Source organism: Coturnix japonica, chromosome 1 (genome assembly GCF_001577835.2).
Source record: "Coturnix japonica isolate 7356 chromosome 1, Coturnix japonica 2.1, whole genome shotgun sequence".
NCBI classification, from domain to species: Eukaryota; Metazoa; Chordata; class Aves; order Galliformes; family Phasianidae; genus Coturnix; species Coturnix japonica.
In genome coordinates, this window is record NC_029516.1 from 71,120,869 (window position 1) to 71,145,508 (window position 24,640).

Below are 24,640 nucleotides of genomic sequence, written 5' to 3' on the forward strand. Positions count from 1 at the left end.
TATTTCACTATTGGCTGAAGTCTGCTGTTCAGCTTCAGGTTGCAGAGGGAAATTGAATTTGCTCATAAGGTAAATAAACGGGTGTTAACAGCTGGTTACTTTCTGGGTGTTGGACGTTCTTTGGGTAGGGAGGTGCACCCTTCCTTGGTGGCACCACTAGAGAGATCTGTTTGTGTAAAAGCCACTCCTGAGTGTCACGTTTCCTTCATTTAAGAGCTTGTGTGACATTCTGCTCTTAATTACCTCTTCATTGTCTTAATTAAGATTTAAGGAAAACCGGAAACTTCCAAGCCTCTCTGACAGGGGCACTGCGAGTTGGCCTGGGGTGGTCTTTGCAGTGAATAAGATAATAAAGGCACAAATGAGCAGGATTGGGGCGAGAGAGGGAAGAGGTGTCCCAACAGCTTTCTGTGGAGCCGGCGATGCCGTGAGGCGGAGCCAGCCGCCGCCACGTTCCACCCCTCGGGGCGCGGCGAACGGCTCCGTCCCTGTGGTAACGGAGGGGGGTGTGCGTGCGCGGCCCGCTCGAGCCGCCGGCGGGGCGGCCATGTCGCTGCTGAGCGGGGCCCGGCCGCGGCTACGTGGAGGTACCAGAAAGGGCCCGAGGAAGGCGACGGTGGCCAAGCGGGATTGGGATGTAAGTGCTGTTTCTGTGGGGTGGCCACGAGTGGGGCTCGGTGCGCCTTGTGTGGCGGCCCGATCCCGGCCCTCAGTGGGGGCTGTGGGCGGGAGCGAGCCTGCCACCATCGGTGCTTAGCACAGCCTTCTTCCTCGTTCCCCCTACCCTGCGGAGCCCTGAGGCTTAGTTGTGTGGGGTGGATTTCTCGTCCGACCTTTTTCACCGGCCTGGAGTGAGCAGGGAGAGTTGGGAGTTCCTTAAAGTTTAGGTATTGAAGTGTACAGTTGTGTAATGTTATGCGAAGTTGTAGTTTAGAATGGGTTTAGTTTGTTGTTGTTTTGTTGAACCTTAAAAATCTCTTTTCTTGCTTTTGATGTGTTCTCTCGTTCCTTTCTGCAGAGTACTGTCCATGATTTGACGGTACACCGTGCGACTCCTGAGGACATTGTAAGTGTAATGTGTGAGCTGGTTGTCTTGGTAGCCTCCGGGCAGCCACATTAGCAACCACTTTACGTATTTAGCTTGTGTAATTTGTATTTAAACTATATGCATATATCACTGTTAGAAGAAGAGTGAGAGTTCCACTGATGGTTGACACTAGCTTTAAATCAGGAAAATGCAACATCTTTCTACGAGGGAATGTTTGTGGGTTTTTTCTCTCTTGAGAAAACTCTTGATTCAGTGATGGCGGGCAGATGGAAGCTGTGAGACTTCCTCCATTCACCTTTGAAACTGCTTTAAACATGGCTAGCATTGGTGGCATTTGACACTTGAGGATGTTTGTGAGGCTTTTGCTTGTACTACCATGAAATAAACAGCCATCAGGTGAATGATGTCAAAGATAAGAGTTGTCATCGTGGTCTTACTAGTTTTTCTTTTACATTGCACCTTCATTTTAAACTAGTTTCTTTTCTGTTTATGTAGCTGCGTCGCCATGAAATACACAAATCAAAAAACAAAGCACTGGCACATCTGGAACTGCAAGAGAAGGCGCTGAGAAGAAAATGGAAGAAGCAAATGCAGCTGGCCCCTGATTCTTTGGAGAAAAGGAAACTGGCTCTGATGCATGAGGTGAGAGCTAAATCTACTTTCAGCCTGCTGCAAATGATTTATAGTAGTAGTAGAAATCTGCTTTTGCACATCAGTGCAAAAAAATTTGTTCCTCTTTTTGTATAGTTGGCTTTCATATGTGCATACTTTCTTCTCTACATGCAGTAGTTGGAACAGTAAGTTGGTACACAGTCTTGTACATTTAGGGTATTTTATCTGTGTCTATGCCCTCTGTAATGCTGCAGGCATCTTTGCATCTGAACAGGAGCTGTTTGCATAGTTAAACTCTATGCTGTGAAAAGTGTGCGCATTCTTCTATGTCTTCAGTCCTACCTTGCCTCCTTTTCTCCCTTTGATGAGCACATGAACATTTATAGTTTTGAGAAGGACATGAAAACTATGTCATGAAAACTAATCTCAAAATACAGTAGCTTTGAAACCTCATCAGCACTTGGACAAACCTAGAGTTAATCTTATTCATTATTATTCAATATCAACAGTGTTCACCTAGCAGATAAAGTAATGATGTACTAATTCAGCAGTCCTGTGCATGCACAGTGGGTTAACCATCAGGGACTTCCATTTCTCAACTTGCTTTTGTAGATTTTGAGAACATTGAAGCACAGACAGGAACAAATGAAAGCATTAGGATTTAAAAATCACTAACTGGATTCATACTTGATATCCTTTTGTCTGCAACAACAGAATTTGTGTTAAGGATATTTGTAACCAAGAATCAAACTTTGATTTCAACATTTGTTATTTTCATGCTTTTACACCAAGTTCATTTTAGAGCAATATTCTAAAAACAACCCCTTGGGCTTTTATACAGAACTCCCTGGTGCAAGCTAGATTCAGGAAAAATTCCTTTCAGAGTTACATATCCTAAACGTAGGTAGGACTACAAGCTTTTAAATGCATTTGGACTACTTAATATGTGACTTGGTTGTTTCACACATTTGAGATAGCCTTCTATATTTCTTGCTATTCTTAATGATATTGCACTAACTTTAACTCCCCCTGAGCAGATTTATCCCTCCTATTAAAGAGAGTACTTTTAATCAACATATTTTATACCTACTTTTGAATCTGAAAAGAGACAGTCCTAGGTAGGAGGACATAAGAAGATGATTCCAGGCAAGATGAAACACGTGCTGCTGTTGCTGCTTGATGTATTGGCATCTTCTTGAATGTGAATTATAAATGTATGGAGAAGAGTCACTATTTTCCTGTATCCCCAAGTTAAATCCTGTTAGTCTCTGGTTCTGTTGTTCAGAATAATTGAACTTCTTCAGTCTGCATTTTTCAGTACAGTGAAAGTACTGTGGGTTATCTCCTTGCCTCTGTTATTCAGTGCAAGGTCTCACCTTATTGTTGTAAGTACTCAACATCCTAAGCCCCTTGAATCTTACTCAACAGAAGGCAAAATCTAGGAAGATGCTGCCAGTAGCGTGTCTTTTCTTGTAGCTATATGTCAGAGAGAGTAAAAATTACAACATGGATAAGCTTAACTTTTTAAACTCTAGAGGAAGGGGCTGAGTAAAAATCTGAAAGAAAACATTACATGACTTCATTAACTATGAATTGAGGGTGGTCCTGCAACCTGTTTCTGAAATAATGTCAATACATTTCACTGAAGGGTACATAGTGAATGTATTAGCATAGTTAAGAGGGTCAGGATTAGCTCTGTTTAATTATCTTTAGTAACATTCTGAAACAGAAGGGAATATGAATTTTAATAAAATCTGTGTGGTGTTCTGGATGTGACACAACCCACACTCACCACCTCCTTTCCTATTCAGAGGGGAAATTGAAGAAGGTGGATGAGGGGAACATGTCTTTTACTTTGCTTTTAGTTCTCACTGCTCTCCATTTCTAATTTAATGAATGAAGCTACTACTCAGTGAAGAGTTTAGAATTGTGTTCTACCCAGGAGATGTTTTTTATCAACTTCTGTTCAGTTCACAGTAGCCAAATGTTCTTTTAAACTCAAAAGCTTCTCGCCTAGGAGGCAGCTTTCATGGTTCTAGTAATGGACTTCAAATAGTGGGAGAGATACCTTGAATACAGAAGCTGTGTCTTGTGAAAAATGCATGGAAATGGCCAAAGCATTTTGTATTGCCAGATGCAGCCAGCTGTATTTATGTCTGCTGATGCTTGTAGGAAGGTATGAGGCTTAATTTGAGGCAGGATTTCTGGTGATCAAGACTGAATAAAACAAGTCTGTCTGAATTAATTTGGATCTAATCAACTAGTTCAGTACTTGGTTGTCTGTCAAATGAGTCAGCGTTGACACTTCTGGAGTGATAACAACTTAACTTTTCAGAAAAATGAGGTGAATTCTTGTCATTTGGAACAAATTGTGGTCTTCTGATCTATCTTAATTAGGACCTAGCTGCACAAGTACCTACTTTGTAAGCGCTGCCACCTTAGTTATTCTTTTGTTAGCTGTTTTGAAGAACAGTACTAAAAAAACACGGAATAAAACAAGGAAAAATCAGTCTGCACAGCATGAAATATTTTCTTATATGCTATACTTTCAGATTCTCTCCGATCAATATGATTTGCAAGATGTAGTGAAACGGTCTGATCAGATCATTGCTGTGGTAAAAGACTTGTTTGGGAATGCCCCTCGCACACGAACAGGTAAACTACCTCATTTCTATGTGGCACTGCATTCAAGAATAACTTCTTGCTTCTCATAAATAATCTTGCGTTACAAAGTTTTCTTTGTGCTTTAGTCTGATTATCTAATGTGATAAGACTGATCCTGTTCATGTTGGACGAAACACAGACGGGATAATACCTAATGTGGCATGAGAAAGTGAACTGGTTGGTTGTTCCACTGTACCGGTCCATAGTGTAATTTCTGATCACTTCAAAATAACTGATGCTGGCCATTTCTGTAGCCAAGTTACCAGCCAATACAGGGCACCAGTTTGTGATTCTCAGAACTGCTACATAGTTTGCCTTGTTCTTAGATATCGTTGTACATCTATCAGCATCTCGTGAATAAATCTTTTCCATTTCTTATACTGGTTTATGTGTCACACTGCTGAAAGGGATTGGCCATTTGCATGTGAGGTGTTAATCTTATCTTTTGTCTTTAGGCTACAGTTCTCTTACATTTAATGACTATTCCAAATGACGTGCTTTTTCTGAACAAGTTTATTTACACAGCTGAGGAGGACAGGAGCCTGATACATGGTTGAATGTATAGAGATAATTCTATGGTCTTTGTCAGTTATTCAAAACAACACACATCATTGTGATTGCTTCTGTGCAAAATGCAGAAACTTGCATTTTGGTACTTAGTCCTATGATGTACTGACTCAGCCCTTTCTAATCTTCCCTGTTTTGTCTGATTCCTCTAGGTTTCCCTAATGTAACAATGGCTCCTAACTGTGACTTAGAATCATCTCAGGGACCCATCATACAAAAATGGGAACCTTCCACTCAGCTTTCCATCCTCAATGAATCTGTCATGGATTCCCAGGTAATTAATTTATATGTATGTTCCATGTTTCTTGTTTGCACAAAATAAGGATATGCAAAGGTAACGCTTCCCAGCAGACCTAAATGTTTCTTCTGTGTATTGTATAGAGTGCTAATAACATACAGAGGACTACATTAAATATATAAAAAGAATATATATAAATATAATCTCCTTTCTAAAATTTCTAAATTTTAGAAATTTGACATAACAAACTAATGACCTTATTGTGAGATATGTATAATTATGCGTATATTCTATGTGTAAAACAACCACAACAAATACAGTCCCACACACCATATTCACATAAAGCAAATCAAATCTGTAATTAGCATTCCTTGAACTACCAGGTTTCTGCCCTTCTGGGTATGCCTCACCAGATAGCATTTAACTGGGATTTTTGTAGTAATATATGGAAAAGAAAATCTCAGAGACGCTCAACAGACATCTATCAGTACTATTTTCTTATGAAAATCTATGTCTATCCCACTGCACACACATATATATATAATAAATAATTTTTTTTTTCCACCTTACTCCTACTGTTGAGCAAGGACTTGCTGGACAAACTGAAGGATAAAAAGGGAAAGTAAAGGCAGTGGAAGCAGGGATGGGTGACATGGGAAGAATATGGGTTTTCTGTCTGGTTGTGCAGAGATGAGATGAGGAAAGCCAAGGCACAGATGTAATTAAACTTTGCGAAATGTGTGAAAAATAACAAGAAGGGTTTCTTTAGATACATCAGTCAGAAGAGACAGGCAAAGGAGACTGTACCCCCTCTGGTAAATTAGAAGGAAGAACTGGCTTCAGTTGATATGGAAGAGACTGAGGTACTCAATGAGTTCTTTGCCTCAGTATTCACTGCCAGTTAGGCTTTCAATTCCTGTCATGTTTCTGAACATCCAGGGGGAATCAGGGGTGTTACGCAGTTATCTAGATCAGTCTGTGCCTGTGATGGGGGGGCAGCAGGCCCATAGGCTTCCCGGCCCAAAAATGGGAAGGAAAAAGGGGAAGGGAGATGGGAGCTGGGCCCAAAAACAGAACAGCAGCAATGATATAAGAAAAGGAAAAAGGAAACCTAATATTAGTAAATATGATATCAGAATGCAAGGTAACACAATATAATATAATCAGAATTGAGGCTGATAAATCAAATAAAATGATAGGGAGAGTGTCCATAACCAAAAGCCTTAGTTTGAACTGAAGGTGCATTGCTGGGGAGCACCCACCCCCTGCCAGGCAGCAGGAAGAGATAGAAATCCTATAACTTATCTTCCTCTCTGAACTTGAAGTCCTCTGGGATATGTAATTCTTTGGTTCCCTTCTGAGAACCAGGTATACAGAAAGTTGTCTGTTCCTGGAACTGGAGTCTTAACTCTTTAATTCCCTGTGCTTTACTTGATGTTACGATGTGGAATACCAATAACAAAATTACAAAATCACGACAAAGGGAGTGAAATCCCTCCTGTGTTAAGAATGGAGCAAGTCTGAGACTACTATAATCATGTCAGCAGCAAGGGAAGAGCTACCGTCTGGACTTCAGTAAGGTCTTTGACATGGTCCACCCATAGCATCCTTCTTTCCAAATTGGAAAGGTATGGATTTGATGGGTAGACTGGTTGATAGACAAAGAAATAGTTGTAAGATTGTACCCAGAAAGAGGTGGTCAATTGCACAATGGAAATACAGGCCATTAATCCTCACTTGTGTGCATGGGAAGATCTTGGAGCAGATCCTTCTGGAAGAGAGGAGATGAGAAGGTGATCTGAGACAGACAGCGTGACTCCACAAAGTGCGAATTGGCCTGACCAACCTCGTGGCATTCACTGAAGGAGTGGCAGCAGCTGTGAACAGAGGAAGAGCAAATGAGGTAATCTACTCGGACTTCTGCAAGGCCTTCAATGTAGTCCCATATTACATCCTTATCTCTGCGTTGGAGAGAGATGGATTTGAAGGGTAGACTATTCAGTGGATAAAGAATTGGTTGGGTGGTTGCAACCAGAGGGTTGTAGTCAATGGCTCTACATCCAGGTGGAAGATGGTCATGAGTGGTGTGCCCCAAGAGTCCATCTTCGGACTGATACTCTTCAACATCTTTATCAGTGACACAGACAACAGGATTGAATGCACCCTCAGCAACTTTGCTGATGACACCAAGCTAAGGAGTGTAGCTGATGCTACAGCAGGAAGAGACACCATCCAGTGAGATCTGCACAGGCTAGAGAAGTGGGCTGACATTAACCTGGTGGGGTTCAACAAGGTGAGAGCAATGTCTTGCACCTGGTTTTGTTACAGTCTCAGACTTGGCTTATGGTCTGGGAGGAGAACTCATTAAGAGCAGCACTGTGGAGAAGAGCCTGGGGATCCAGGTGGACTAAAAGCTTGACATGAGTGAGGTACGTGCTCTTGCAGCTCAGAAGGCCAAATGCATCCTGGGCTGCAAAAAGAGGGTTGGGCAGCAGGGAGGGGAGGTGACTTCACCTCTGCTCTGCCCTCAGGGAGGACCCAGCACAAGAAGGATGCAGTTTCTGGAGCAGAGGAAGTAGAGAATGTCTCCTAGGAAGACTGGCTGGGGGAGATGGGCTTGTTTAGCTTGGGGAAGAGAAAGCTCTGAGGAGAGCTCTTAGCATCCTTTCACTGCTTGAAGGGAGCTTATAAAAACAGATGTCCAAGCCACAAGCCATGGGTTTCTCCAGGAAAAAGGAGCACTGCGTAGTCGGCAGGATTCGAACCTGCGCGGGCAGAGCCCAATGGATTTCTAGTCCATCGCCTTAACCACTCGGCCACGACTACTGCACATTATGGGTGTGCACCATCTGCCTTGAGGAACACTATGAAATTGAGAGCAATTTGTTGACTGAGCGACTGGATGACTCCATGATCAACCTGATCCAGTGGGAGGCACCCTTGCCATAGCTACAGGGTTGGAGTATGGTGGTATTTACAGTCACTATTGCTATGAAATACAGCTTTGGGATTTAGGTAACGTACTCTGCTGCATCACTCCTGCACCTTGAATAGCTTTGGGTTAGAGATATTTTATTTTTTTTAATAAACAATTCCACACAGCTTGCAGGTATTGTCTTCATGGGATTGCATTCATCTGTAGCTGTGAAGTGCTATTGTCAGCACTCCACCTGATATCTAACTTCTTCCTAGAGGCAGTTTGAATTTACTCTGAGGTCTGTTTTATTTCCTTGTTTCCAAAAAGGCACTTAATGAAGGGGAAGAAGAGGAGGCATTGTCTGTATGCCAATCAGAAAACGGACAGCATGAGTCTCTGAATTTCAAATCCAGTATCGGTTGTGACAGGTCAGTGCAGATTTGACCATTAAAGTTTCCACCCTTTTTTCACTAGGACTAGGGAGATTTATAAGGGTATTAGAAGGTGTTGTATGAGAATAGCAAACTTAATTTTGTTGTGGTTTGATTCCTGTTTTTGTGATTTTTGTTTTTGTTCCCCCCACACTACTTTTTTGACCTCAGAATTCTAAGAAAAACCTTTGTAGTACTCTTAAACCTTTGAATGAGTTTGAGTGGAGAGCTCCACTAAGTAGTTACAGAGGAAAAAAAACTTTTTCTAGGTTGCAAAAATAATGTCAAGTTGTGCTACTATATTGTGATTAGTTGTTATGTGTGTTTTGAATGTAGGCTACTTCGTATATTGAGAGAAGAAAATTCCTCAGCAAATTCTGAGTTGTGGGCTGAAAGGGATTTGAGAAAAACTACTGTATCACAGGAAATACCTATGACTCCAACAATTGCGTCTCCATCATTGGAACATTCAGGTTGGATTTGCTTAATTGCAGCCTCTCAAGGGTGGTTAAACTGTTTACAGGACCCTGTCTGGAGATCCTTTTCTGGGCTGAAATGAGAAATAGAGGTGTGTTAATTTGGCTTAGATGAATTTTCACACTAAGAAGCCTAATTTTCTAGTATTTATTATACCTTTGTATGATAGCACTGTTAAAAACATAAATGAATTTTTTTTGTTGTTTTGTATTTAAATCAGCCCTCAATGCTTCCAGTGAAGTCAGGAGAATCCATTCAAGACACCAGAATCAAGATGAAGAAGAGACTGTAGACTCTGCTTACACTGTGAGACAAGTGCTGAACCCAAACTCAAGAAAAGAAAGGCAAATTTCAGCAAAAAGTTCAGTACTTTCAAAAACAGCGTTCTTTCCTTTGACCAAGAATCTTAGTATCATAGGAAAATGTGTGTTGAAAAGGGATCTTTGGAAGTCATCTGCTCATGCTCCCTGCTCAGGGGAGAGCTAACTCCAAAGAACTCAGGGGGGCTCAACTCTCCATGTTTTGAGCATTTGGAAAGGTTGACATTCCACAACCCCTTATGTAGTATATTCCGGTGACAAAGCAAAGTCTCATAGGAATGAGGAAACCATAAATACAATTCTGTGTTGCAGCCTGTTTTCTTGCTGGGCATAGAGTTCTCTCCTTTGTGGTGCTTTTCTATTTATTTTACAACCTTCTCATCTATGCTGCCCAGATTTATGATGAATTTTCATCTTATTCTGCACATCATTTATACCTGATGCCAATCCCCACATACAAATATTAGCATAGAAAGACTTGTAAAAGTTACTAAATACAAGATCTGAAAGCAGCTGTTGTTTTTCACTGGGTGATGACTTGCAAACTGTTTCTGTGCTTCTAATTTGAAAGAAAAAAGCAAAAATAGATGTCTAAGATAAATGCACCAATGAAACTTGAATGGGACCAATGTAATGACATAAAATGTACTTTTGGATTATTGAAAATAATTGGAATGTCTGCGGGAATTCCTTGATGGTCCATTACAGCTCATTGCAAAAGAGGGTCTCTCCTCTGATATCACAGTATCACAGTCTCATGTGGGTTGGAAGGGACCTTAGAGATCATCGAGTCCAACCCCCAGGATTCGAGCCTCTGTGTAGCAGAGCGGCACTTCTACCACTTGTGCCACAGGGGGGATTCGAACCCAGGGCCTCCGGTGTTGCAATGCGGCATTCCTACCACTGCGCCACCGGAGGCACAGATATGTTTCAGTAAACAATATAATTTCATTCTTACTTGCAAAGCTTTCTATACAAATTGAAATTTCAGTGGCTGTTTTTCTGTTTGTTTGTTTTCCCCTAGTGAAAAGGAAACAAACTGCACAGAACTCTCCAAGGCAGAGGAGAGATGATTCTCCTGCTAGTTCAGTCCCCATGGACCTTCAGAGGGACAACAAATCCAGCCTAGATGTCCTCAGCTGCATGATACACGAAGTGGAGCATGAATTAGAGGAATACGAGCGATGTACAGGCCGTGAGGTTAAAAAAATACAAAAAAGTGAAGGCCTCACTGGATTTACCTTGTCACTGGTGAATGCTCTCTGTCGTTTGATGCGCTACCTCAAAGAGGTGAGAATACTCTAAGTTCTTTCCGTAGAATGAATGTAAAAGGATATAGAATTACAGTAGAATTATCAGCTTTGGTCTTCTCCGGCTCCTAGTTACTTTAAAGTAAAGTCTAATTACCATTACTTATTTGAATTGCATGCAATTAGCAGGTAAAGCTCAGCTTGTTAGAGACAGGGATCCCTAGTGAAAAGGGAGGAGATGACTACAGTGCAAGTCTCCTAGTGAATGTTTGCAGAAAATATTAATGGAAGTATTTTTAAATTTAATTTTTCTCGTATGTTCAGAATCATAGCAGGATATTAACTACAGCTTTGTTGACAAATTCGTTTTCTTCATTCCCTCTCAAAATGATACGATTAGCACTAGTAAAGTGCACCCAAATTCTATTTTATTTACTTATTTATTTATTTTTGAGAGAGAGAGATTCCTTGGCTTTCCTCTTCCATCCATACCAGCAACTTGATCTTAAGCAAGAACAACGTCAAGTGCTGACAATAGCACTGCACAGCTGCAGATGAATGCAATCCCATGAAGACAATACCTGCAAGCTGTACGGAATTGTTTATTAAAAAAAATAAAATATCTCTAACCCAAAGCTATTCAAGGTGCAGGAGTGACTCATGGATTCAGAGGGCCTTTGAGAAATTATGAAAAAGATTACAGCAGTTCTAGCACCCTTAACAGCTGCAGTAGAGTATGTTACCTAAATCCCAAAGCTCTAGTTCGTATCAGTAGTGACCTTAAAGAGCACCAACCTGTGGTGATGGGCAAGGGTGCCTCCCACTGGATCAGGTTGATCATGGAGTCATCCAGTCGCTCAGTCAACAAATTGCTCTTAATTTCATAGTGTTCCTCGAGGCAGATGGTGCACACCCATAATGTGCAGTAGTCGTGGCCGAGTGGTTAAGGCGATGGACTAGAAATCCATTGGGCTCTGCCCGCGCAGGTTCGAATCCTGCCGACTACGCAGTGCTCCTTTTTCATGGAGAAACCCATGGCTTGTGGCTTGGACATCTGTTTTTATAAGCTCCCTTCAAGCAGTGAAAGGATGCTAAGAGCTCTCCTCAGAACTTTCTCTTCCCCAAGCTAAACAAGCCCATCTCCCCCAGCCAGTCTTCCTAGGAGACGTTCTCTACTTCCTCTGCTGCAGAAACTCTACATCCTTCTTGTGCTGGGTCCTCCCTGAGGGCAGAGAAGAGGTAAACATTCACCTCCCCTCCCTGCTGTCCAACCCTCTTTTTGCAGCCCAGGATGTGCTTGGCCTTCTGGGCTGCAAGAGCACGTACCTCACTTATGTCAATCTGCATCCCCAGGCTCTTCTCCACAGTGCTGCTCTTAATGAGTTCTTCTCCCAGACCATAAGCCAAGTCTGGGACTGTAGCAAAACCAGGCGCAAGACATTGCTCTCACCTTGTTGAACCTCACCAGGTTAATGTCAGCCCACTTCTCTAGCCTGTGCAGATCTCGCTGGATGGCATCTCTTCCTGCTGTAGCATCAACTACACTCCTTAGCTTGGTGTTATCTGCAAACTTGCTGAGGGTGCATTCAATCCTGTTGTCTGTGTCACTGATAAAGATGTTGAAGAGTATCAGTCCGAAGATGGACTCTTGGGGCACACCACTCATGACTATCTTCCACCTGGATGTAGAGTCATTGACTACAACCCTCTGGTTGCAACCACCCAAACAATTTTTTATCTACTGAATAGTCTACCCTTCAAATCCATCTCTCTCCAACGCAGAGATAAGGATGTAATGTGGGACTACATCAATGGCCTTGTAGAAGTCCAGGTAAATGACATGGACCTGTCTCTTCTGGTTGACTAGTATAGTCATTCCTTCATGGTAGGCCACCAGATTGATCAGGTACCATCTGCCATTAGCAAAGCTTTGCTGGTTACCTTGGGTTGTCTCCTTTTTCTGTGTGTGCCTTAATGTAGCTTACAGAATGATCTGAGATAAGGCTCACTAGATCTGTCCTTTTTGGCTCCATTTTTCAGGGTGAATAGTCATTGGAAAAAAGTAAAAGAAGTTTATGTATTAAATGTCGCTCATAACACTCATTTTGTGTTAAAGTTGCCATGTGAAAGCAGAGTATTAAATTTATTAAGGTTCTTTTTGTGATGTTACTGGGAAGGATCTTTTTATACTACCAGTGATGTGATTTCTGTTTAGTAGGAAAGCATCAACTTAATAGTTTCTAATTCATGTTATTAATATAATAGTAACTATCATCCTTGTTCCTCGGGGCAGGTGGTGCACACCCATAATGTGCAGTAGTCGTGGCCGAGTGGTTAAGGCGATGGACTAGAAATCCATTGGGCTCTTGCGTGCCGCGCAGGTTCGAATTCCTGCCGACCTTACGCCAGTGCTCCTTTTTTTTCCTGGAGGGCAAACGTCATGTTCTGTCTAGGGCTTAAAGACAGATGTTGCAGTTCTCTGGATAAAAAAACTGTCTGGGTGTTTGGACCTGAGGAATTGTGGTGAGTGGATATATATCCAGTTGGAAGCTCTTCAGGAGTAGTGTTCCACAGGACTCCATACCAAGAATGGCAAATAAGCTGGCAAGGTGTCTAAAGAGGAAGTCTTTATGAGGAGCAGCTGAGGAAACTGGGGTTGTTAGCCTAGGGAAAGGAGGCTTGGTGGAGGGGCCTTGTTGTCCTTCTCACCTACCTCAAAGGAGGCTGTTGCTGATACGTGTCGGTGGGTTTGTTTTCAAAAGGTCCTCACCCCACCCCCACCCCACTCGAGCAGAACAATGAAGAGGATGAGTAATGGCTTTCAGGTCACAAGGGAGGGTGTGTAAGTGTTGGGATTATTAGGAACAAATTCTTCACTTGAAAGAGTTTTTAAGCACGGGGGCAGGCTGCCCAGTGAAGTAGTTGAGTCACATCCTTAGAGGTGTTTAAAAGATGTGCTGATAAGGGATGTAGTGTAATAATTAGTTAGCAGTACTTAATGTCTCAATAGTAAGTCAACAGGTCTTTTTTCCAATACACCTGAATGATTCTATGATTCCTGGGTTGCCTTCACTGTCTATTCATCTTTTCACGCAGCTTTAAATTATATTTAGAATTTGCAAATTCACTGGGAAGTTGTATAGCTTCTCTGTTTTGTTTTTAATAAAATCCCTGTGATGCTAGGTATGAAAGTGCTTGTGTGCACCGTCTTGCCTCCCCAGCAGTATTAGTAAAGTTCCAAAGTCAGCCATTTAGGTAGCTGGCAGCGCATTTCAAGAAAATACGTTGGCATTGAGTATTTTAAGATGTTCTCTGATGGCGTCGTATGTAGACATCCAGTCTTCAAGACATGCTGAAGCTTATAGGATTCCCTTTCTTTTCTGAGGAGAAAGATTATTTTCCAGTTTCATATGGCGTGCTGATTCTCACCCACCCCGTCTCAGTAGAAAAAATACCAGTTTACGTGCATAAAATTCACACTGTAGTTGCAGCTATAACCGTGTTCAGTTCCTGTTCAGTTTCTCTTTATGTTCCATAGAAGTTCATGTCGGTCTTCATAATTCCTTCAAAACTGTTCATGGATTTTTAAATGTAGCAACTAAGAAAGATATGACAAACTATAAAGTAATCATCCAAATATATTTTTAAAGGCCAAGGAAAATGAGTTTTTGTAGAGGCTACTGTGTTGGCCGAAGATGTATCTGACTCTTAAGATACCTCATTTATAATGTATGTTTAGTTCTAATAGATGTGTGTAAAATACGGTCAAAAAAAAAAAATAAAGAAAAAATGGGTCATTACATAAAAGGGGGATCCATATATAGAAAGGCACCAGTAATTGCTTCCTTCCGGAGTTGGGTGGAGGTGCATGCAAACCCGAGCAATTCCCCAAAATTCCCACCCCTCCTCTTTTTTCACGCCAACCTTGTAAAAGTGTTTACTGTCCCAAATTCTTTAGTGGAAGATGTAAGGCGAGCAGTTACTTCAAGGACAATAGGTTTTATACGCTGGCGAGGTTGATGTGTCATTCCTTGTTCCGTCAGGGGCAGATTGGTCACACCCATTGTACTGTGCAGTAGTCGTGGCCGAAGTTGGGTTTAAGGGCGTGGACTAAGAAATTCCATTCTGGGCGTCTGCCCCGCGCAGGTTCGAATCCTGCCGACTTACGAGAGTGCTTCTTTTTCCTGGAGAAACTCATGGCTCCCAGCTTAGACAGATGTGCAGTTCTCTTGATAAAAAACTGGATGCTTGGACCCAAGTAATTGATGGTGAATGGATTTATACCCAGTTGGAGGCTGGTCACAGTAGATGTCTCCAGGGACTCAGTACCTTGGACAGTTCTCTTCAAAAGCCTCATTAAAGATCTGGACGTGGGTTCCTAAGTAATTTTAATTGTCATCTCCTGTCCTGACTGAACAAAGAGCTTTTGCTGAGACTGGGGAAAAAAAAAAGAGTTTTACGATCTTTGGAAGAAGGGTCAGGCAACTCAGGAAGAGTATGAGGTTGTTGCTGTGGTATGCATGGGGAAAATTAGAAAGGCAAAAGCCCAGCAAGAACTTAATCTGCCTGTGATCATTAAAGATGATGTAAAATGGTTTTGTGAATATATAGGTGATCGTCTCCCCTGTGCTCAGGCACACCTTAAATACTGCATTCAGTTCTGGGTTTCTCACTACCAGAAAAATGTTGAAGCCTTGAGAGCACATCTAGAGAAGGACAACTAAGCTGGTGAAGGGTCTGGAGCACAAGTCTGATGAAAAGCAGCTGACGGAACTGAGATTGTTCCGTCTGGAGAAGAGGAGGCTCAGGCGAAGCCTTATCACTCTCTACAATTCCCTAAAAGAAAGTTGTAGCAAGATGGGAGACAGTCTCTTTTCTCAGTTAACAGCGAAAGGACAAGAACTAATGGCTTTAGGAGAGGTTCTGTTTTGATATTAGGAAAAATGTCTTCTCTGTGAGGACATTTGAGAAGAAGGGTGAAGCATTGGAACAGGCTGTCAGGGGAGGTGGTTAATTCACCATCCCTGGAGGATCTTCAAGAGTAGGGTGGATGTGGCACTGAATGACACGGTTTAGTGGGCATGGTGGTGATGAGTTGATGGTCGGACTAAGATGATCTTTGAGGTCTTTTCCAAATATAATGATTCTATAAAAGGTTAGAATTACTTTTTTTTTTTTTCCCTTGCCATTCTTCAAGATGTTATTCCTTTGCAAGACTCATGGGGTGAAGACATAGCAAGATGTGTTAATGTAATGTGTGCATACTCATATTTTCTCTGTCTCTGCTTCTGTGTATTCTGATGTAGTGTTAAAATAAGCTTATGTAATAGGGGGTGCCCTTGGCAGTAGGCTGGAATAAAGACAGTTCTTTCAGGATATAGCAAATTGACATCCTATCTGGTGATAGGAATGGGTATATATAGTAGTTAGCTGACAGCCTCCCCACACGTAAATGTAAGATGCTTGTCTGTGTGGAATCTTTTACGCTCAGAATAACTAAGTTAAGTAAGATTGATTGTCGTTGCAGTCCCAGAAGTTGCAGTAGCTCTTCCACTTACCTTGGAGACATCCATATTGGCTTCATTGCTGCTAGAAGATGGTTAGCCTGCCTGTCTGATTGGCTGGGGGGGAGATATCTGAGTGTGTCTAGTAACAAGTACTGTGGTTTGTTCTCAAAAATGTCTACTTGTTCATTCGTTCTTTTAGCTGCAGAGCTGTTTTGCCTTCATGCTTGGTGCTTTTTCCCCACATCTGATACCAGTGCTAGCAGAATATAATCTACAGTACATGACAAGATCTTCTTGTAATTCTGCTTGCGCAGAAAAGGGTACCCAGGCTGTTTCTCTGGATTATTTTGGAGATGGGATGTCTGTCTGTTATTCAAGGATTTCTTTTAGTGAATGCAAGCTACCGTTTGGGGCAGGGTCTCATTTACCAATGCTGATGTGTTTGATGCTCTGTAAAACCTTTGTTCCACTAGTAGGGCTAAAAATGGCAGTCATGTGGTCTCTTTACCCAGTAGAGGTGGGAGGGAGTCTCTGGTGTTTTGTCATGAACAGGAAGCCTGTCTGTTGCTGTTGCTACCTTAAAACTGTAGATCAGTTGGGTCTTTTAAGGGCAAAAGGTTCTTTACAGTGAGGTCTTCTGTCTTGTATTCTAGTGGATTCCTCAGCGCTTTTTAAAAAAAAAAACACCAAAACATAATAAAAAGGAAACCTTGAACTACTCTCTATGAGAGCAAGCATTAAAGAGCTAGTACTTCCCCCTTTGTTTAGTAAAATCTGTCTTTATCAGTGAATTAAGAAAGACAAAGATAAGGCACAGGGTAGCAACAGATAGTGATGAGCACTGGTGTACCCAGAATTATTTCATAACTAGGTGAAGAAGATTCAGTGTCTTAAATTCCATTCAGGGAAGCAGGTACTTGTTTCTGCTTTTCTTGTTTCAGCCTGAGAGTTATAAGGATTTAAAGGATTCCCTCAGTTGTTGCGGAGTAATAAAGAAAGAACAGTGAGCTCACTGGGAATTCTCAAACACTGAAAACTGGATTTTGTAGTGAGGGTACTGAAGTCAGTCAAACAACAGTGGGAAGAGCTGTTATAGAATAATGTGTTGTGAGTCATTCCTGTTTTCAAATATTAATCCTTATAGTAGGTTTTTAACTTTTTCTCCCTGTTTAGAGTGAGATGCAACTGCATGAGAAAGAGATGATGAGGCAACATCATGAAGAGATGTTGAATGAGCACAGAGAACTAATTGATGCTCTGACTGCAGAAATACTTCTAGTAAGGGAAGAAAACATTGCTATACAGGTACTGAGCCCCTTTTTCCAACTTGAAAGGAGAAATGTGGAGACACTGATAATTCATACCTCACTGTGATCTCACAAGCTCATGCAGAGATATTAAGAAGCCACATTTTTTCTCAGTGCTGCTTGTGATCTACAGTTGTCTGATTCATCTTGCTAGAATAAAAATCTCTCTCTTTTTCCTTAGAAAAAGCTGCAGCAGTACATGATTGAAACAGATGAAAAGATGACCTCTCTCACACGGGCATTTAAGGGCCTTCCTTTGGTAGAACCTAGAAGAGAAGAAAGTCCAAGCCATTTTGGAATTGCACACAAAAGTCCATCGCAAACTCAAGGTATGTGTATGTGTGTATGAAGGAAATGAGAGTTGTGGCTACTTTTATTCTTGCAGTGGAAAATGTGTTTTTTAACAGATGTCTGTTTGAATAAATACATCTTGTGTGGGCCTGAATCTTCCTGCTGTAAGCATAAGCACTTGTCTGCAGGTTTATTTGTGTGGGTTTTTTTTAGCATTATTGTAAGCTGACTTCCATCTGTCTCAGTCTGGACTTGAAAGTTATCCATATATACAAATCCTGGGCTTCCTTCTCCTTACCCCAGTAAGATGTAAGGCCAGGTTTATTCTGAGGGTCTTAATGGGAAAAAACCCCAAAATAAAAGTCCATCTGAAGCAGGATCCAGGATTCCACCTTTCTGTTGCTGAGGCATTCTAATAGTTTAAGATTGTTTCTCCCTTTAAACACTGGAGGTCGCTGCTGACCAGAAACAGCAGCTGCTTTGATTTGTGAAGCAATCAAGCAGGAGGCTGTTGCTTGATGTTTGTGAATTATATTGGAGGTGAATGACCATTTGAGTGATAACTCTGTCTGTATTTATACACTATGTTAAGGTAGTGGCATTCCTGACCAAACTAACCAAATTTATACTTTTAATATTCCTTTGCAACTGTGTTTTCCCCCAGTCATCCTTTCTGATCACTTACTTAAATGTATCATTTCTGCTGTCCAGGTCAGTACCTTCTTGTGAATCCTGTGATTGCTTGGAGCGTTTTGTGTTCCTTGGTTAAATGCTGTTGGTGTGGTGTAGACATCACAGTCAAAATCATTCCTGACTGTTTCTGTAGTGTTCTCAGGAAGAAGCCACACCAGATTGTGTCTTTTTTTGACTTGCCTCAATCACCATCAACTTATATTTAACAGTTTTGCAAAAATTCTTCCTTACTGGTCTCTCTTCTCATCTCAGAAAGTGGCATCTTCTGAGGGGGAAGCTTCCTGAATTTGGAACAATATTTCTTCCTTGTGAGCAGCTGAACTCTTCACTTTTCTACCCTTAAGGCTTCTGTCTGGTTGCGAAATATTAGAGAGAGCTTATGCGTAGTTTCTGCAGTAAAAAAAAATACAACAAACTTCCCTGGAGCAAAGAATGGCTGAAGGAAGAGTTGGGGGAAATACTGTGATGAAAATGAGCTTGTGAGGAGGATGCTTTGGAAACGCAGTGAAAGTTTTGTACCTGGGGATCAGAAGAAAGCTGGGATTGTGTTGGGAATGTGCTCTAGTCTGTCTTCCCAGATATCTAAATGTAAGAATTGACACTGATATTTTTCTTTACACAGGTTTTGCACTAACACTAATTCTGTTGTTCTTTAAATTCTATTCTTGCTTCATCTCTTTCTTTAGAAAAACCTGATTTGAGCTGTTTTGAATCCGGGACTGATGAAAGCAAGAAGAAGAATGTGCTGAAATTCCCACAGGAAGAACATCCTGTCAAGTTTCCTCAGAGGCCAGGTGCCTCAGGTGATGCGGCAGCAGGTAGAAGCTTGCCAGCTCAGGTCTTCCAGCCAGCTGTACTGCTGTCACCTCCCCGGCAGAAGAACAGTCCAGAATTGTCTCCCCTCCAGAACAGTAAGATCTCTCTGGCTGTACTAGACTTAGAAGTCTGTGTAGTGTGTTACTATTTCAATGTCTGAGGCTTGTGTTACCTTTGGAGATATTTTCTGTTAACTTTAGTCTGCCTGGGCACCTTGGCCCGATAGCTGGAATATCCTGCTTCTGCACTCAGATGGGCTTTGCTTTTCTTTCTGCATCTGATTTCCTTTACACATTCTGTTTCCTACTGTTCTCCATTTATAGTCCTGTCAGTGGCAGTGCAGACTGGCATCTTTAACTTGTACTGATTTTGAGTGTCACTTCTGTATGATGTGCTGTAGTGCTTTGTCTGATTTACAGCACATTGTCTCTGACCTCCAGAGCCAGAAAGCTTAGAGGGTTAGTAAATAGTTTGTTGTTGTAGAAGCCTTCTGTTATTGTATTGTGCTATTCCAAAAGCTTTGTTACCAGCCCAAATAACTAGCAGAATAAAAATGCAGACTTGCAGTTTACTGGGTATGATAATTGGGTTTTGGAAAATGGAGGGCTAACTCAGAGCTATTCCTTCTTGTCTGTAGTATTGACAACCATTTCTCAGTCTACTGAAAACACTGAGAGAGAACCATGCAAGGAGAGGAGCTCACCTTCCCCCCTGAGGACGTGGAGTGTGACCGAGGAAAGCCATCTCATGTCTCAAAGGCAGCCAGTTCCTCCTGCAGACAAAGACTTGCAGAGTTCCCAAGAGAAAATCAGTTTGTCCTGCCTTGGTGACACTACCAAAAATGACACAGTTGGAGAGTTCTCTCAAAGCAGTGATCTGCCGGGACAGATAGCTGAGCTCACGCGGCAGAACTCACTGATTAAGGCTCAGCTGAGCAAATTCAGAAGCTTCTCTGAAGACATAAGGGACTGTCTGCCCCAACCAGACCCAATGCAAAATTCAGATTCTTGTCCAGACTCTTCACAAGAGCAGGTGAGAATTTAAAAGAAAAGAAAAAAGGCAAAGAAAAAAAAAAAAAAGGAAGGCTGGATTCCCCTTGTGTGGATCTGCTTTCCCTTAGCTTACTGATGCTGTAGCTGTTACTTCCTTGTTTCTTCTTTAAGAAGAGTAACAAAACAAATGTTCTTGTCTTTCATTCACTTGGAGACTTTGATTTTACTGTTCCCTGAGGTCAACAGTAGTTTCTCATGTTGGGCTTATGTTGTATATGAGTGCTTAAAATCTCCATGTGTGGAGATTTTATAAACATGTTTATAAACAGCAAAAGAATGGATGAAAACCTGATTTAAAGATGAGATGCAAGATAGTTCTGCTAGAAATCTGCTTTCCACGTTTACTCTTGAATGCATGGCTAGCTGGTTAAATACTTTAATTGTGGTTAGTTGCTGGAGGGTTGTAGGTTTTCTTCCTTTGTTTTGTTATTTGGAATAACGCAGATGAGCTGTTTTTTCTGTTTGTAGAAAAACCTGTTTTAAAACGTTGTGTTTTCAATTTTTAATTGGAAGTAATTATCCAATTATCTTAAGTAGACTCATCTTGTGGTACCGAAGAGCTTGGAGGAAAGGATAGCAGAGCTGAATCGTCAGAGCACGGAAGCACGTGATAAACTGCTGCAGCTAATAGATCAGCAGAAATTAGCTGCTGCTGATACAGTCTCTCAGAGAATATCTCCTGTTCTGCCTCCATCCCGAAACCACAGTGGTAAGTAGCCAGTTTCAGGAGGAACAAAAACCTAGTAAAACCTTTTTTTTCCCCTTTTGTGGGAGGTCTCTTCCTTGACTGATTGGATCAGCAGACACAGTCAGCAGGGTGCCTTCTATCAGCATCTGCATGCTACAAGCACCCCTCATTTTAGAGGTGATGGATTTCAGAGAGTTATGCAAGATACATCAGCTAGGAAGGAGGAGGAAGAGGAGAGTACATGCATGTACACAAGAATGCAGGTGCATATGCAGTGGCGTGCACAGTGGAATCGTAACACTTTTAATGCTTCTGCGGCTGTTGTAACATAAATCAGCATGGAAATCAGAATGTAAAGGACAAGAAGTAGCGAAATCTCAAGTGTTAAAACTGCTGACTGATAAAAACCGAAGGGTTTTTTCAGAGAACAGTCATTCTGTGTCTGTACACATTGTCTGTACCTCTGAATATCTGCTTTCACTATCTTTCATTTTCAGCAAGTGGGTGTGGGATTGAATGGACCTTCAGCCTGATGATGTGTTTGCTCTGTGTATTCCATGCAGTTTGTAAACATTCTGGTGTTCTCATCAAAGCTATTATTTATTTTGCCTAGAAGATGCGAGGAGGTCAACTGAAGTGTCTGTTCCTGTGGCAGCTTCTGTGGACAGCTCCAAAGAAGATAGTGTTTCCCCTGGCAGTGTGACCAGCATGAGAAGGTAGATGTTGACCTTTTACTGCTTTATTTCTGTATTTGCTTGATTATATACACACAGAACTCTTAATAAAATATAATCATATATATTTTGTGGCACCGTGGGCTTTTACAGGCTTATCAAACGCTATAGAAATAGTGGAAACATCCACTATCATCTTTGACTTTCACTGTGTTAAAAACGCCTGTAGTGTCACATGGGTTGTTGGCTTTTGATGAGGGATCCTCACTCAGCATCCTAGACATGATTCTAATACTCACTTCCATCTTTTATTTTTAATAACATCTACAGGTCCGTAGGAGGTTCTAGCAAACCTTCTTCACCCTTAAGTACCACATCAGAGTGTGTGACATTAAATCCTGTCAGTCAGAGGCCAAAGGTAAGACTGAAAATTCTTCAGCCAGAAGGCTTGATTGCTGTGCTATGTAAATAGAATGTAAGACAGACACAGTGAAGGGAGGAACTCAGTCCTACTTTGAATGTACTGATTCTAATGGTGATCAATTCATAGCAGTCTGGATTCTGGATAACTGGTAAGGGGAGGCCTGAGTGCTAACGACATGAGTTGTTTGCTACCACAGAGCTGTTACTTACAAGTGAGTATTCCTGTAACTGTGTTTTCTGCTGTGGCATCTATTTGTGTTAGAACTGGGAACCTCTGTCAGACTTTGTCAGACTGATGGCTCCAGAGAATTTCAAGCAATCTTCAGAATGTGCTGATGGAGCCACATATAAGAGTCAAGCAAACTCTTCAGACTCTTAACCAGCCATTACACAAGTGTATTGCTGAAAGTTAAATAAATCCAAACTGGAAGAAGATAATGAATATCGATTTCTAATTCCTGGCTTGCAAGAAGAATGGACTACAGGGAGATGCTTTCACATGGAAATCCAGATAACATTATAGTCTGGTAAAACATTTACAGCTCTGTTGGTAGCAACCTTGAGGGTATATTAATACTGGCTTTCCTGATATCCAAAGTCACTTACATTAGGAGTCTAAGACTGTATCCTAATAGAGAAGTAAACATAAGGGTGCTTCAGAATATGGAAGGTAGTAAGTGTGACTTACACAAGGTCTCTGAAGTTGGTGGTGTGACCATCCCTCTGGTGTCCGTGGCAGAAAATTGCTTCCCATCAGGGAAACTGCTGACTAGCAAGTCTGCAGGAAGGTTATGATGTGTAAATTTCAACTTGTTTCCTCTTCTGCAGGCAGAAAAGCAAAAAGAAGAAGGCTGGTTTGCATTGTCAATGCATATTATGTAAAGGAAGCTGCACTGAAGTACTATCATTTATTTATTTGAAAAACTTTCTTACAAATCGCATTTATATCACTGTAGTCTCCCTCTCCAGATGTACAGTTTAACTCTGAAGTGCTTTCCTGTGAATTTAAGAAGGTCAGTAATGCTTACTGTATTTGTGCCATGCAGAGTACTGTAAGTCCTGGGGCTGAGTTTAAAGAACAGAAACGCTGCTGTAATGTAACTCCTTTTCACTGAATAAGTCTTCCATACATTTGTAAGCTGGGGCTGGTGTAGCAATGAGCTGTTGTTATATCTGTGGGTTGTATGACATGTGTATGTTATATTACCCATGCTGAAGAAAGAAGACTCCAGAGAACATCTGAGAAACTTGCATTTTCTAGAGCGTGTATTTGCACAAGATGAAGAGATCGGGGGGAAAAGAAAAAGGGAAACTGAGATGAGGGTCTGCACGTACACGTTGAAAAGCAACGTGGGGATCAGGAGGTCAGTCTGTTCCTGCTGGATAAGAATTTGCTTTGGAAACCTCTTGCTCCTTCTGTGCTCTGTAGCTGCCCCCCCAGATGGTGTTTGCTGTGCAGTTAATAACATATCAAGGATTGCTTCTGAACTTGAGGATCGCTTCTTTAAACAATGAAGTATTTTGTATAACAAGCATAACGTGACTAAGTGGGAGTCGAATGGAGAGTCTCTTTGTTACGCACTGAAGTATCATCTCTGATACAACAGAAAACAGATGCGAGTACAATTGTATTAAGGTATTCTGGGTGTGTATGTGTGTATGCATATATAATACTTGTTTGTACGTTGCTTTTATTTGACTTTTTAAAATGGCCATCATCTTAGTACTAACGTTAACCAATAAAATCCAGGATTTATCACAAAGCGCTCGTATGCTTAATCCTTACATTGTAGTAAACTCAGGCAGAAATCCTTGATAATCGAGATTAAAAATGGAAACATCAGCAAGTCTGGATTTGATGAGTAAAGCTGTTTGAATCTTCCTAAATGTATTATTATTTTAATTGGTGTAACACCTCTAAAAACATGGGATCTAAAAAAAGTCCTGTGCAAGTATTCATTGAAAACTTATATGATCTCTTTTTTCCCCAGTACTAACGTCAGGAAGAGAAGAAGGTCCATATTCCTGTAGTTGGTGAGGGAGCAGCTAGACCTGCTTGGAAGAAATCACTCCACACTCCAAAGGTCTGTGGCTTATGTGTGAGGAAACAGGCAGAAACACAGGGCCTTAATTCCCTGCCCTACAAAGGGGCTCTCAGTGTTACTGAAAAGGGGAAGATATTGGTAAGGAAAGCATCTCTTACCAGCACTGGCTCTGCAGGCCCCCAGCTCTACCCCCACAGAGGGACAGTTGGGATGACTGTGACACTGAGGTGTCACTGGGGAGGAGCTCTCTCAGCTGTGCCTGAGGATTGTGGGCTGCACAAAGTAGTTGAGCCCAGGTGCCCTCCTAAGAGGAACCACCAGGTTTCAGCACACCCAGTCCCATACTGGACCTTTCCATTCACAGCTTAAGCACTGTGCCAGGGCTGAGGGGAGGCCTCTGAGGGGGGGAGTTAGGGTTGCAACCAGCACTTCTGACAGCTGCCACAATGCCTACAATATAGGGTTGTGGTTCTGCTTGGTATTCTGTTCTGGCCACATGAGATCCTGAACTCCACCACCTTGTGGTTGCTGCAACCAGGGCTGCCCTCAGCCTTCACCACTTCAACCAGACCCTCCTTGTTAGTGAGAACAAGATCCATCAGCGCTCCTCCCCTAGTTGG

The 24,640-nt window shown here is 41.8% G+C and overlaps 1 protein-coding gene and 3 non-coding genes across 9 annotated transcripts; 3 read left to right on the top strand and 1 right to left on the bottom strand.

Moving 5' to 3' along the window:
- Positions 1 to 346: 346 nt before the first annotated feature.
- Positions 347 to 24,627, top strand: SPICE1 (spindle and centriole associated protein 1). 6 transcript variants are annotated; one of them, XR_004308782.1, is made up of 19 exons: positions 347 to 637; positions 1,019 to 1,066; positions 1,544 to 1,690; positions 4,213 to 4,315; positions 5,044 to 5,165; positions 8,374 to 8,474; positions 8,814 to 8,950; positions 9,175 to 9,315; positions 10,299 to 10,564; positions 17,205 to 17,336; positions 17,520 to 17,667; positions 19,009 to 19,233; positions 19,776 to 20,170; positions 20,728 to 20,899; positions 21,492 to 21,594; positions 21,883 to 21,970; positions 22,804 to 22,988; positions 23,967 to 24,059; positions 24,482 to 24,627. XR_004308782.1 is itself a non-coding variant. In XM_015874369.1 (17 exons), the coding sequence occupies exons 1-17, from the start codon at positions 362 to 364 to the stop codon at positions 22,855 to 22,857; spliced, it is 2,658 nt and encodes an 885-aa protein (XP_015729855.1). In that variant the 5' UTR covers positions 347 to 361; the 3' UTR covers positions 22,858 to 23,857. The 6 variants fall into 6 exon arrangements, 4 of the variants coding, with proteins under 4 accessions (XP_015729855.1, XP_015729864.1, XP_015729874.1 ...); XR_004308781.1 differs by lacking the exon at positions 24,482 to 24,627 and having other exon boundaries at positions 23,967 to 24,171; XM_015874369.1 differs by lacking the exons at positions 23,967 to 24,059; positions 24,482 to 24,627 and having other exon boundaries at positions 22,804 to 23,857.
- TRNAS-AGA lies at positions 7,874 to 7,955 on the bottom strand. The gene has a single exon. It is a non-coding gene; the product is annotated as a tRNA-Ser (tRNA).
- On the top strand, positions 11,450 to 11,531 carry TRNAS-AGA. The gene has a single exon. It is a non-coding gene; the product is annotated as a tRNA-Ser (tRNA).
- Positions 12,841 to 12,929, top strand: TRNAS-AGA. The gene has a single exon. It is a non-coding gene; the product is annotated as a tRNA-Ser (tRNA).
- Positions 24,628 to 24,640: the final 13 nt, after the last annotated feature.

Bases quoted from the DNA above. Each gene is read 5' to 3' on its own strand.
- SPICE1 (XM_015874369.1), top strand. From the start codon at position 362: ATGAGCAGGATTGGGGCGAGAGAGGGAAGAGGTGTCCCAACAGCTTTC. The intron at 4,316-5,043 runs GTAAACTACCTC...TGATTCCTCTAG, and splicing joins TGCCCCTCGCACACGAACAG to GTTTCCCTAATGTAACAATG. The intron at 21,971-22,803 runs GTAAGACTGAAA...CCTCTTCTGCAG, and splicing joins CTGTCAGTCAGAGGCCAAAG to GCAGAAAAGCAAAAAGAAGA.